The 12,698-nt window shown below is 42.3% G+C and overlaps 1 protein-coding gene across 1 annotated transcript in view; it reads right to left on the bottom strand.

The window, feature by feature from the left end:
* FLT4 (fms related receptor tyrosine kinase 4) overlaps nucleotides 1–12,698 on the bottom strand; it is a 318,524-nt gene that overhangs the window by 91,788 nt on the left and 214,038 nt on the right. The window contains exon 10 of the mRNA XM_075344371.1: nucleotides 350–512. Coding sequence (XP_075200486.1) covers nucleotides 350–512 — 163 coding nt within the window. The remainder of the gene's footprint in view (nucleotides 1–349; nucleotides 513–12,698) is intronic.

Here is a 12,698-nt window from a genome sequence, read left to right as displayed (position 1 = left end):
GTCTCAGCAATTAGTGATTTATCCTCTATTATTTTAATATTATTATTATATTATTTGGGATACAATCTAGGTAAAGTGATTATATGAAATATATAAGAGGGACAGATATTTTTGTAAAAACAGACCCACTTTTGTCCATGGGCTATGTTTGGTTTGAAATGAGGCTTAGATGCAATACCAAATATAGCCAATAACAAGAGTGGCACGGTTTGTAAAAAAAAACCCCAAAGACTTATTTTTTCTCAAAAAAACCTTTTAGTTTGCTGAATTTCTCCCACTACAGAACAATTTTTGTAAGGATTATCTAGTGTGATAAACTACTAAGGCAAACACAGATTAGGGAACATACGCGCTTCGCCGTGCAAACATCTTGCATGGTGTCCACGGCCGCCACTGCCACTGGACGGTTGTTGGTGCTGGTACCCCAAACACGGTGCAAGTCAAGACATGTCGGCTACCCTGGGCATAAATATTTGGTGGTGAAGTCTCCTTCTCGTGGATCTGAGGTGGAACTAAAAAATGAATGGAACAATAAATTTAGTCTACAATAGATTGGTTATAGCCACGTATACCAACCGTGTATATACAGATAAAATAAAAGCGAAATATTTATTTATATTATAGGATAACTCTGTTTAACCCATTAAAGGGAATCTGCAGTATGATTATTGCTGCCTGTACCATGGGCAGCATGATTGACACTTTGGCTGCATTATAGCGGTGGACGATGTCTCTCACCTAGTCGGAAACAAGTATCCTGGAGCTTCTTCCTACCTCATCTTTGACGCTATGCACATATAGAGGGAGAGACCTGTCAGTTTAAGGGCTCTTTCACACATCTGTACAATTCGATCCGATATCAGATCATAATGTACAGATGGGCCGTGGCTCTCCTGACTAGAGCGTGACAGCCTCACATATGCAGCCTCAGTCCGTGCATTATGATCTGACATCAGAGTAATGATAATGGACATGTGAAAAGCCCTGCGTGAAAAGGTGACAAGCTGCCAGGGACCTACCTCAGTTTTACGATGACTATTGGGGAGTGGGGAACTGGGGCTCCTAAGCTGTCCCTCAAGCTAGGGGACCTTATGCTATCCCTAACCTCAAGAATACTCCTAATGATGGAGGTGCCTGAGTCCTTCCTGGCCCTGCTCCTGACCAGTCCTGATCTGATTCCCCCTCACCCCAGGGAGGGACAGAACAAGAGTGCTTAGAAAGCCACAGAAAAAGACAGACAAGGGAACACCAAAATTCTGTCACAGCACGCACACACAAAGGTAAAGACAATAAGAGATTTAGGAGTAAAAACAAAAGCAGGAAGGAAGCTACAAAACAACAGGGGTAAACTCCACAACTACTCCAAGCAATAAGCACAACTAAGCACAACTTTCACCAGAGAGTCTGAGACACCACACCTCACAGACCAACATAGAATAAACTATAGTTAGCATGGTTAGAAGGATTCCACCAGCATAAATAGGAGAGGAGCAGATGTGATAGTTTTCCCCACAACATGTGATTAAAATAGCAAGCAGACTAGTAGAGATTACCTCTTGCTAGCCTACTTATGAATCAGCACATAGCAGGTTGACGTCCGATTCTGCCTATGTTGATGCCAGACACCAGAGAACTCATTAGTCGGAGCGTCAAAATCTGCAATCTGAACAGAACCCAGTGCCGACATGACAGTTGGTGAAGTTTGGTCAAAACTCCATGTGACACTTGGACTGGTCAGTCAAGATAGATAGCCCCCAGTGCTCCAAAATAACACATACAAGCTGCAATATGGAGATGATGGAGGACTATTAGAGGATTATTCCCATTTTCATAATTACAGTCATATGAAAAAGTTTGAGAAGTATACAAGGCACTCCCAAGATGATTTGAAGAAAAATTTATTCATGTGTGTAACAAAAATGTTTTCGGTCCTATGTGGACCTTCCTCAGTAGCACATGTGTGAGGGAACACGCTGTGTGGGCTGTCAGACGCGGAATCCACCGCTGTATGGGGGCTGCCATGACCATGATCGTCATGGCAGCCCCCATACAGCGGTGGATTCTGCGTCTGACAGCCCACACAGCGTGTTCCCTCACACATGTGCTACTGAGGAAGGCCCACATAGGACCGAAAACGTTTTTGTTACGCACATGAATAAATTTTTCTTCAAATCATCTTAGGAGTGCCTTGTATACTTCTCACTGTTTGGCTATGGAACCTGAAGTGCACCCCAATATCTCCGACGCATACATAGGAAGTGCCATTCTATTCTTGCTATATGAAAAGGTTTGGGCACCCCTATTAATGTTAACCTTTTTTCTTTATAACAAATTGGGTTTTTGCAACAGCTATTTCAGTTTCATATATCTAATAACTGATGGACTGATTAATATTTCTGGATTTAAATGAGGTTTATTGTACTAACAGAAAATGTGCAATCCGCATATAAACAAAATTTGACAGGTGCAAAAGTATGGCCACCCTTATCAATTTCTTGATTTGAACACTCCTAACTACTTTTTACTGACTTACTGAAGCACTAAATTGGTTTTGTAACCTCATTGAGCTTTGAACTTTATAGGCAGGTGTATCCAATCATGAGAAAAGGTATTTAAGGTGGCCACTTGCAAGTTGTTCTCCTATTTGAATCTCCTATGAAGAGTGGCATCATGGGCTCCTCAAAACAACTCTCAAATGATCTGAAAACAAAGATTATTCAACATAGCTGTTCAGGGGAAGGATACAAAAAGTTGTCTCAGAGATTTAAACTGTCAGTTTCCACTGTGAGGAACATAGTAAGGAAATGGAAGAACACAGGTAAAGTTCTTGTTAAGCCCAGAAGTGGCAGGCCAATAAAAATATCAGAAAGGCAGAGAAGAAGAATAGTGAGAACAGTTAAGGACAATCCACAGACACCTCCAAAGACCTGCAGCATCATCTTGCTGCAGATGGTGTCAATGTGCATCGGTCAACAATACAGCGCACGTTGCACAAGGAGAAGTTGTATGGGAGAGTGATGCGAAAGAAGCCGTTTCTGCAAGCACGCCACAAACAGAGTCGCCTGAGGTATGCAACAGCACATTTGGACAAGCCAGTTACATTTTAGAAGAAGGTCATGTGGACTGATGAAACAAATACTGAGTTGTTTGGTCATACAAAAAGACAAAAAGGCGTTATGCATGGAGGCAAAAAAACACAGCATTCCAAGAAAAGCACTTGCTACCCACAGTAAAATTTGGTGGAGGTTCCATCATGCTTTGGGGCTGTGTGGCCAATGCCGGCACCGGGAATCTTGCTAAAGTTGAGGGTCACATGGATTCAACTCAGTATCAGCAGATTCTTGACAATAATGTGCAAGAATCAGTGACGAAGTTGAAGTTACGCAGGGGATGGATATTTCAGCAAGACAATGATCCAAAACCCCGCTCCAAATCTACTCAGGCATTCATGCAGAGGAACAATTAAAATGTTCTGGAATGGCCATCCCTGTCCCCAGACCTGAATATCATTGAAAATCTGTGGGATGATTTGAAGCGTGCTGTCCATGCTCGGCGACTATCAAACTTAACTGAACTGGAATTGTTTTGTAAACAGGAATGGTCAAATATACCTTCATCCAGGATCCAGGAACTCATTAAGAGCTACAGGAAGCGACTAGAGGCTGTTATTTTTGCAAAAGGAGGATCTGCAAAATATTAATGTCACTTTTATGTTGAGGTGCCCATACTTTTGCACCGGTCACATTTTGTTTAAATGCGGATTGCACATTTTCTGTTAGTACAATAAACCTCATTTCAATCCAGAAATATTACTCAGTCCATCAGTTATTAGATATATGAAACTGAAATAGCTGTTGCAAAAACCCAAATTGTTATAAAGAAAAAAGGTTAACATTAATAGGGGTGCCCAAACTTTTTCATCTGACTTTTTCATATGACTTTGCCTAATAAAAATTTAGAGATTATCACATTTTTTTTTTTTACAGCTCACAGCATTGGAGACTGATTATTGCTGTTTAGACAACAGTCGATACGCAGTGCTTACAATATTTTTTATATTGAGCTTGTAAGCACTGTTTTGAAGCTGGTCAGGCTTTCCAGAGCGGTTTATTATCTCCTAACCTTGCCCAGCTTCTGTACAGCGCTTACAAGCTAGACAGCAGCAGTAGTCGGTGTCCTAGGCATTAAATGGTAAACAAAAGTGTTTTTGTTGATATTTCAAATTTTATTAAGTGGTTAATTGTAAAAGTGCTTGTTTTTATAATCATTATCTGACAATATCCAGCTATGAACATAGAATAATCCTTTTAAAAGCAGCTGTTTTTGGCCTTCATGAAATCCCAAAGGGCATTATATCTGGCTGACCATTGAGGCATTTGTGATGCCAAGGGCTTTCCCTGCAGCCACATTTTGGTTCTTACCATAACTCTTATTAATGGTGGCTCATCAGTCCTTAAGTCACATCATAGGACAACTTTTACATGTAGCTTGTATGTTTTCCATGTCATGATCCAGGACCGGTATTCTCCGCTCCAGAGTTTCCCAGACCCGGTCTGGTCATGTCAGGGGTTAACTCCCATCAACCTCGTTCTAGTTTCAGAAGACACTATATCTAGTCTTTGCAAATGCATCCTGGTGCTGGTTATAGTTTTACTCTGGTGAGATTTCCTGTTTGATCTGACTCCTTGTTACCGTGCCCTGACCTGTACCATCCCCCGTTCGTCCATCTGTCCCTGTCCCTGACTTCCCGCTCCTGTTTGTTGTTTGCGGTTCCTCTGCATTCCTGATTTCACGGCTTCCGACTCGGTTCTGTTTTATGATTTGATTCTGATCCTCCCTTTGCAGTGACTTGACTTTCCTGGCTAGACCCTGACTGCTTGACTACTCTATTGCCCCCTGATGGTTTCCCTGTGAACTGCCTACTGAAGTTACTCTGCTGTACTTCAGCCTTCTTTCAGTTACAGTGTTACTTTGTCTCTCCTTCACTACTCTGCTGCCACCTAGTGGGGAATACGCTGTACTACGTCTTACTAGCCCTTTGCACAGTGTGACACCCCATGTATTTGTGTGGGCTTCGGCAAGACAAAAACATACTGATATGTTAATTGCTTTCATATTATATTGGCCGTATTATGTATTTGTCTGAGATAGGGAAAGTAAATTATGAGCCCCTTTGGGTCAATAGCTGATTGAATGGTGAAAACAAAATGTTTCTGCAGGGCTACTGAATGTGTTGGGGGTATATTATGAAACATAAATGCTTTTTATGGGTTAGATGGCTGAGATCAGAGTTTTCAATCATTCACAGCTGGTGCTGGCAACTCCTGCATGTTCACAGTATCATTAATATAATGTGCACGGTATTAAATCTCAGATGTCAGAAGTATACAGTAGATACAGTGCAGAGGAGTAGCGGTGGCTCCAAATTTCCATGGGCTTTTTGGCAAAATATCCACAATGTTCCCCTCTTGCTTCAATTTTTTTCATTCAGCCTTTGACTTTTTTTGTCACCTTTTATGCAGCATTTACATTCCCCAAAAACAGAAAGCTATATGTTAACGCACCTTACGAAGGACAAGTGTGCCGAACGATTTGGGTGCTGTACATGCTCCGATAGGCTGTTATTTTCTATTAATATTATTATACTTTGCTTATTTAACACCATCACATTCGCTTTACAGACAACATCACTGTCTCAATTGGGGCTCACAATCTAAATTCCCTATCAGTATGTCCTTGGAGGACACCGGAGAACCTAGAGAAACCCATGCAAACACACAAACTCCTTGCAGATGTTGTCCATGGTGGGATTTGAACCCAAGACCCCAGCACTGCAAAGCAACACTGCGAAACACTGAGACGCCGCGCTGCCTTCTCCCAATCAAGACAAACAATAGTCTTTTTAGATGTCTACGAGGATTGTGCGTTAAATATAAGACAGATTCAATGTTCATATTTGTGATTTGAATATATATATCAGTAAAATACCATTTTTTATTGTTTTATGACACAGTAACTGTGATTGGCTCCAAAATCAGCTCCTGATAGAGTTGCCTCCTGCTGACATTTGGGACTTATTATGTCAGATTCTGGGTCCGCAAGAAGATCAATGGGCCAATGTGGACCTGCTAAAGCAGTTGCTTTTGTGTTCCAAAATTTACCATCCAATATACAGTCATGGTAAAAAGTGTTGGTATTCTTGAATTTCTTGTAGAAAATGAAGAATTTTTCCCAGAACATTATTGCAATTACACGTTTTGTTATACACATGTCTATTTCCTTTAAGTATATTGGAACAACACAAAAAAACAGAGAGAGAAAGTTAAATTGGACATAATTTCACACAAAACTTCACAAAATGGGCCAGACAAAATTGTTGTCCTCCTCTACTTAATATTTGGTTGCACACCCTTTGGTATTAATAACTGCAATCATTCGCTTACTATAACCATTAACAAGCTTCGTAAGGGGGCTTTACACGCAACGACATCGCTAACGAGATGTCGTTGGGGTCATGGAATTCGTGACGCATATCCGGCCTCGTTAGCGACGTTGTTGCGTGTGAAACGCAGGAACGACCGTTAATGATCAAAATTACTCACCTAATCATTGACCGTTGACACGTCGTTCTAATCCCAAATATCGTTGCTGTTGCAGGACGCAGGTTGTTCGTCGTTCCTGAGGCAGCACACATCGCTACGTGTGGCACCGCAGGAATGCCGAAAAACACCATACCTACGTCCTCCGGCAACGAGGTGGGTGTGTCTTACCTGCGGCTGCTTTCCGCCCCTCCGCTTCTATTGGACGGCTGCTGTGTGACGTCGCTGTGACGCTGCATGAACCGCCCCCTTAGAGAGGAGGGGGTTCACCAGTCACAGCGATGTCGCTAGGCAGGTAAGTCCGTGTGATGGGGCCTAGCGATATTGTGCGCCACGGGCAGCGATTTGCCCGTGACGCACAACCGACGGGGGCGGGTGCTTTCACCAGTGACATTGCTAGCGATGTCGCTGCATGTAAAACAGCCTAAAGGCAAATTGGACATAATTTCACACAAAACTCCGCAAAATTGTTATCTCCCTCTACTTAATATTTGGTTGCACATCCTTTGGTATTAATAACTGCAATCAATCGCTTCCTATAACCATCAACAAGCTTCTTACTCCTCTCACCTGGAATTTTGGTCTCTTCTTTTGCAAACTCCTTAAGGTTTTACATATTTGAAGGCGCCTTCTCCCAACAACAATTTTAAGGTCTCTCCACAGGTGTTCAATGGGATTTAGATACAGACTCATTGCTGCCACTTCAGAACTCTAGTGCTTTGTTTCTAACCATTTCTGGGGCTTCTTGAAGTGTTTGGGGTCATTTTTCTGCTGGAAGACCAATGATCAAGGACACAAACATGACACTGGGCTCTACATTGTGACCTAAATTCTTTTCGTAATCTTCAGATTTCATGATGCCTTACACACAGTTAACCAACCCAGTGCCAGAGGCAGCAAAACATCTTATAACCTCCACCATATTTTACTGTAGGTACTGTGTTCTTTTCTTTGAAGGCCTCATTACATTTTTGCTAAACAGTAGAATGATGTGATTTACCAAAAAGCTCTATCTTGGTCTCATCTGTCCACAAGACACTTTCCCAGAAGGATTTTGACTTATGCACATTTTGGCAAACTACAGTCTAGCTTTTTCATGTCTGTGTATCAGCAGTGGGGTCATCCTGGTTCTCCTCCATAACATTTAATTTCATTCAAATGTCAATGGATAGTTCGCACTGACACTAATGCACCCTGAGTCTGCAGGACACCTTGAATTTCTTTGGAACTTGATTGGGGCTACTTATTAATTACCCAGACTATACTGCGTTGCAACCTTTCAGCAATTTTTTTTTGCTGTTCACATCCAGAGAGATTATCTACTGTACCATGGGTTGTACGTTTTTTTATTATGTTGCACACCATGGACAAACGAACAGCACGATCTCTAGAAATGGACTTTTAACATTGAGCTGTTAATATTGTCCAACAATTTTGGTTTGCAAGTCCTCTTCTTTCTGTTCTTCATATTCATTGTGGCACACACACAATGTAAAGATAGAGCCAACTTCTCCCCTTTTTATATGGTCTCAGGTGTGATTTTCATATTGCCCACACCTGTTACTTGTCATAGATGAGTTGGAATGAGCATGAGTTATTTACCCACCATTTTGGAAATGTAACAACAATTTTGACTGGCCTATTTTGGATTTTGTGTGAAATTGTGTCCAATTTGCTTTTTTTTCTTTGTTTTTTTTTCTTAGCTATTCTAATACACTTTAACAAAATGTTAGAATTAAACATGTGTAATTGCAATAATTTTCTAGGAGAAATACTTCATCTTCTGAAATGACTTCAAGGGTACCAACACTTTCAGCCATGAATGTATCTACAAAAGTGATATTGTGATGTCACCAGTAGGAGGAGTCAGCACACTGTGTGTAATGAGATCCACCACAAGCTGTCTGTAATGAAAACAACCACTACAGGGAGCCCAGGCACACAGCGTCCTAGGTAGCAGAATGGTTGCTAAGAGGAGTCGTACTAACCGGCTTAGAGCCGAGAGAGGGAGCTCAGTACAAGGGAGGAGGCGGAGTCAGGGTTCGGGCCAAGCCAGAGGTCGGTAACAGGGAGAGCAAGCCAAAGAAGGGGGCACAGAGACGGAACAACGAGCAGGAGAGGGGTACGGAAGGTAAGACAAAACGGAGGAAATTGGAGATAGGGAGGTTAGGCAGAACGGAGGTCAGGAAGGGTCGGGGGAGGTAATGGACAGGATCGAGAGCACTTACAGGAACCAGCCGCTCACAATGCAGAGCAGATCTATAACTGGCAGCGTGATGATGGAGGGGACGTACATGCCAACAACATGATCAGGTGGCTGATACAGCTCTTCCACAGCAGAGTGCTAACAGTATCGTGACAGATATGCTTTTTAGCATTGTATCAAAAAGGGTTCACCCCTGATTTCTTTTTTCTCTTCTTTCTGGTCCCTTGTAGGTGGCAAGCATCATGTGGTCTTCATGTTTGTTCCCCTTGAAGATTGATAACGTTGTGGAGGCTGAAACCGATCAATGGGATTGGGGCTATGAAAACATCTTAAGTTGCTTCCCTCTCCTCCATGTGCTCCATAACAGTGTCATGGGCTGTATCCATGATGTGTATGTCTTTGCGTCGAGCTGTACATGAAACTTTTCCACCAAAAGCTATGATTAAGACGCGTCTGACATGTTGAATACTGGATTAGATGCTACTCATTGAAATCATTTTCTTGTCTATCATCCGCATGCAGTAAAATTATGGTATCTCTATTATCTTCCATATATGACACATACAACTATATTCTGATTTATACAAATATCCTGAAGGATTTTTTTATTGTAAACTTACAGCATTACAAGACATTTGCAGACAATCGGTCATTATCAAGAGTTGACAATTACAGAAACACGACCATTATGACATGACTTCCAATTATCGTAAATGTTACAATGTCCAACCTCAAGTGACCCGGAAAGCGTGATCAGAAACACATGTATGACAGTGGCATGTGCTGATGGAAACCACATGTTGAGATGAATGATTAGAGCAGACGTGTCCTTTATCATAAGGGTTTTCACATGTTCCTAATTTAGATATAATGTTCTAATGCTGTCAGTGCAATTTCTATAAGTGTGCGGTATACGTCATCTCGGCAAGTTGAATCTAATGTTAGGTTTATTTTTTTTTCCATAGATGTATATGCCAAGTTCACTGGTGTAGATAGAAGAAAGAAAGACCACCCTGGGTTCTACGTATTATGGTGGCGGACAGAAGGGTTATGCTCTTTCCGTAACCCTTGGACCAATTTCCCAACTCCCAAGCAACGTTCTGCAGATCCAAAATACAACACGTTTGGTTACAGTTCATCCAACCTTTAAAAGAACAGGCTTTTTTGTGTGATCCCCCCATGTTTCCAGGGTTTATGCACTAAGGGACTGCAAAAAGCCCTGTAGAAATCAAGGTTAACTTCTGAGATTATCCAGCTATGGTCAATGCACTTAACATCTGTGCACAATCACGTACGCGAGGAATGGAGTATAGATCAGACCTTGAGGGATCATCGTCATTTAGGAACCTTCCCAATTAAAAGTGAATTGGCCATTATGTAATGTATAATATGGAGGCTGTACTATACAGAAATCTGGAAACTTAATTAAAAATCATCAGGCCGTCATGGGATGATAACTTCAATCAATGGTAAATGAATGCAGATACGGTGACATTTCTGCTGTTTTTGGTCGCTTTTTTTGGAGCAAAAAGAACGGTAAATCTAACGCTATGCTTCTTTTCTGGCTCCAATTCTGACTTTGGAAATGGCATTAAAATTGTCATATGGGATTTTAGTCTTAAAGGGGTTGTCCAAGACCATAATATTGTTAACCTATTTTTAACATCTGATAGCTCAGCTCCCATTGACTTCAATGTAGTGTCAGAGAATGGCCACTATACTATACAGTGCCCAGTATGGCATTCTGGCTCTGTACACTATGAACATCCAGCCCCTGGGACCTACTAATAGCTGACTGGTCATCGATATCATACTCAAACACAACCCCTTTAAATGGAATCTGTCAGCAGGTGTGTGCTATTTATTCTAAGAGTTGCATAATATAGGGCACAAGAGCCTGATTCCAGGGATGTGTCACTTATTAGGCTGTGTGCTGTAGTTTCAATATAATCAGTATTTTATCAGCAGGAGATTATCATTACAGGACTAAAACTAGTGTGCCATTCAGTCAGGCTATGTAAAAGCGGAAGGAAAAAAGCGCAAAAGGGTCTTAACTAATTGACATATAAAAGTACTAAGGGAATGTGCTCACCTCATGAGGTTGTGTGTCACACAAACAGAATTAAAGCATGTAGTCAACTGCTGCAGAGAAATCCAGAGTCTTTCAATTTTCCAGTATTTATGTCATATCTTCAGCAGCGCAGTAACAGTTCCACATCTCCTATTTAGTCAGGCTAATCAGTGTAACCCTGCCCTTACCACTAATTGGCAGCTTGTCCTTTGAAGCCTTAATCTCAGGTGCAGCTTTTTTGTAATCACTCCCCTTTGTTATAAATAGTCACTTGTCTTATCATCTGATGCTGTTTATAGAATTTCATCATTCTTATGCTGACCACTTTGAGGATCCAGTCTCTGGAAGAAGCTGAGGAGTCATGACAATTTCAATGGTGTTATTTAACTGCATTGGATGAGCTAGAAGTGTTTTCCTTCTTGTGTCTATTTTCCCTGTGTCTGTCTCCCTCCCCTTGTGTTGTATTATTATAATGGTGAGACTAGTGCATTTGCCAGCCTTCTCACTAGCAAGGGTGAGTTGAGGGCAAGCAAGGGCTAGGCACGTGATCAGAAAATGGGAGAAAGAATCCATTTAGGGATGATAGCGAGTGAAAGGATCAACCTCAGGTGAATGTAGTAGTTGTCCCTTCTCCCCTCTCTTTAGCACCAGGGCCCACCATTGTATTGTGCTCCAAGTAGACCCAATATGTTGCGGCACTCGCGAGGGGTTCCCTTATACCTGGTGGAACCCCGGTAGCCACTGAGTGACAAGTATATTGCTGGAATCAAGCTTTCTTGCCCTATAGTATACTGTTCTCAGATTACATAGCAAAAACCTTTTGACACATTTCCTTAAATTTCATGCACATGGTAATATAATAGATTCTTGTTGTATGGATCTGAAACGAAACTCACAGAATTCTGGGCACCCACATTGTATTTTTGGGCACCTCCAATGTTTAAGGAGTCACACATTTTTTTGAGGAGAAGGCAATTTCTTGAGAATCTACAAACTTGGTACATTCGGCATGAGAAAAAAAAAATTGCAACATGCTGCGATTTGACATGCAAATCGGACGGTGCACCAATTCAAGTCTGGAAAACATCGGACTGCACTCGGATGACATCTAGACGCAGTCTGGTTTCTGCGGACTCATATAATGGAGAATATGGAGAAATTTTGTTCTCCATCTTCCCCTTACAGTGCGAGAGAATAAGATCACACTAAGGGGTACTTTGCACACTACGACATCTCAGCTGCGATGTCGGTGGGGTCAAATCAAAAGTGACGCACATCCGGTGTCGCTGTCGATATCGTAGTGTGTAAAGCGTTTTTGATACGATTAACGAGCGTAAAAGCGTCGTAATCGTATCATCGGTGTAGTGTTCGACATTTTCATAATTGTGCGGCTGCGACGGTACGATGTTGTTCCTCATTCCTGCGGCAGCACACATCGCTGTGTGAGAAGCCGCAGGAGCGAGGAACATCTCCTACCTGCGTCACCGCGGCTCACGCCGGCTATGCGGAAGGAAGGAGGTGGGCGGGATGTTTACATCCCGCTCATCTCCGCCCCTCCGCTTCTATTGGCCACCTGCCGTGTGACGTCGCTGTGATGCCGCACGACCCGCCCCCTTAGGAAGGAGGCGGGTCGCCGGCCAGAGCGACGTCGCTGGGCAGGTAAGTGCATGTGATGCTGCCGTAGCGATAATGTTCGCTACGGCAGCGATCACAAGATATCGCTGCTCCGACGGGGGCGGGTACTATCGCACTCGGCATCGCAAGCATCAGTCGTAGTGTGCAAAGTACCCCTAAGACTCTGAACACACATCCGTCTCTTCTG

The sequence above is a fragment of the Anomaloglossus baeobatrachus genome, chromosome 4 (assembly GCF_048569485.1).
Source record: "Anomaloglossus baeobatrachus isolate aAnoBae1 chromosome 4, aAnoBae1.hap1, whole genome shotgun sequence".
Taxonomy (NCBI): Eukaryota; Metazoa; Chordata; class Amphibia; order Anura; family Aromobatidae; genus Anomaloglossus; species Anomaloglossus baeobatrachus.
The sequence above is the reverse complement of the archived record's forward strand: the minus strand, read 5'-3'. Positions and strand labels throughout refer to the sequence as shown.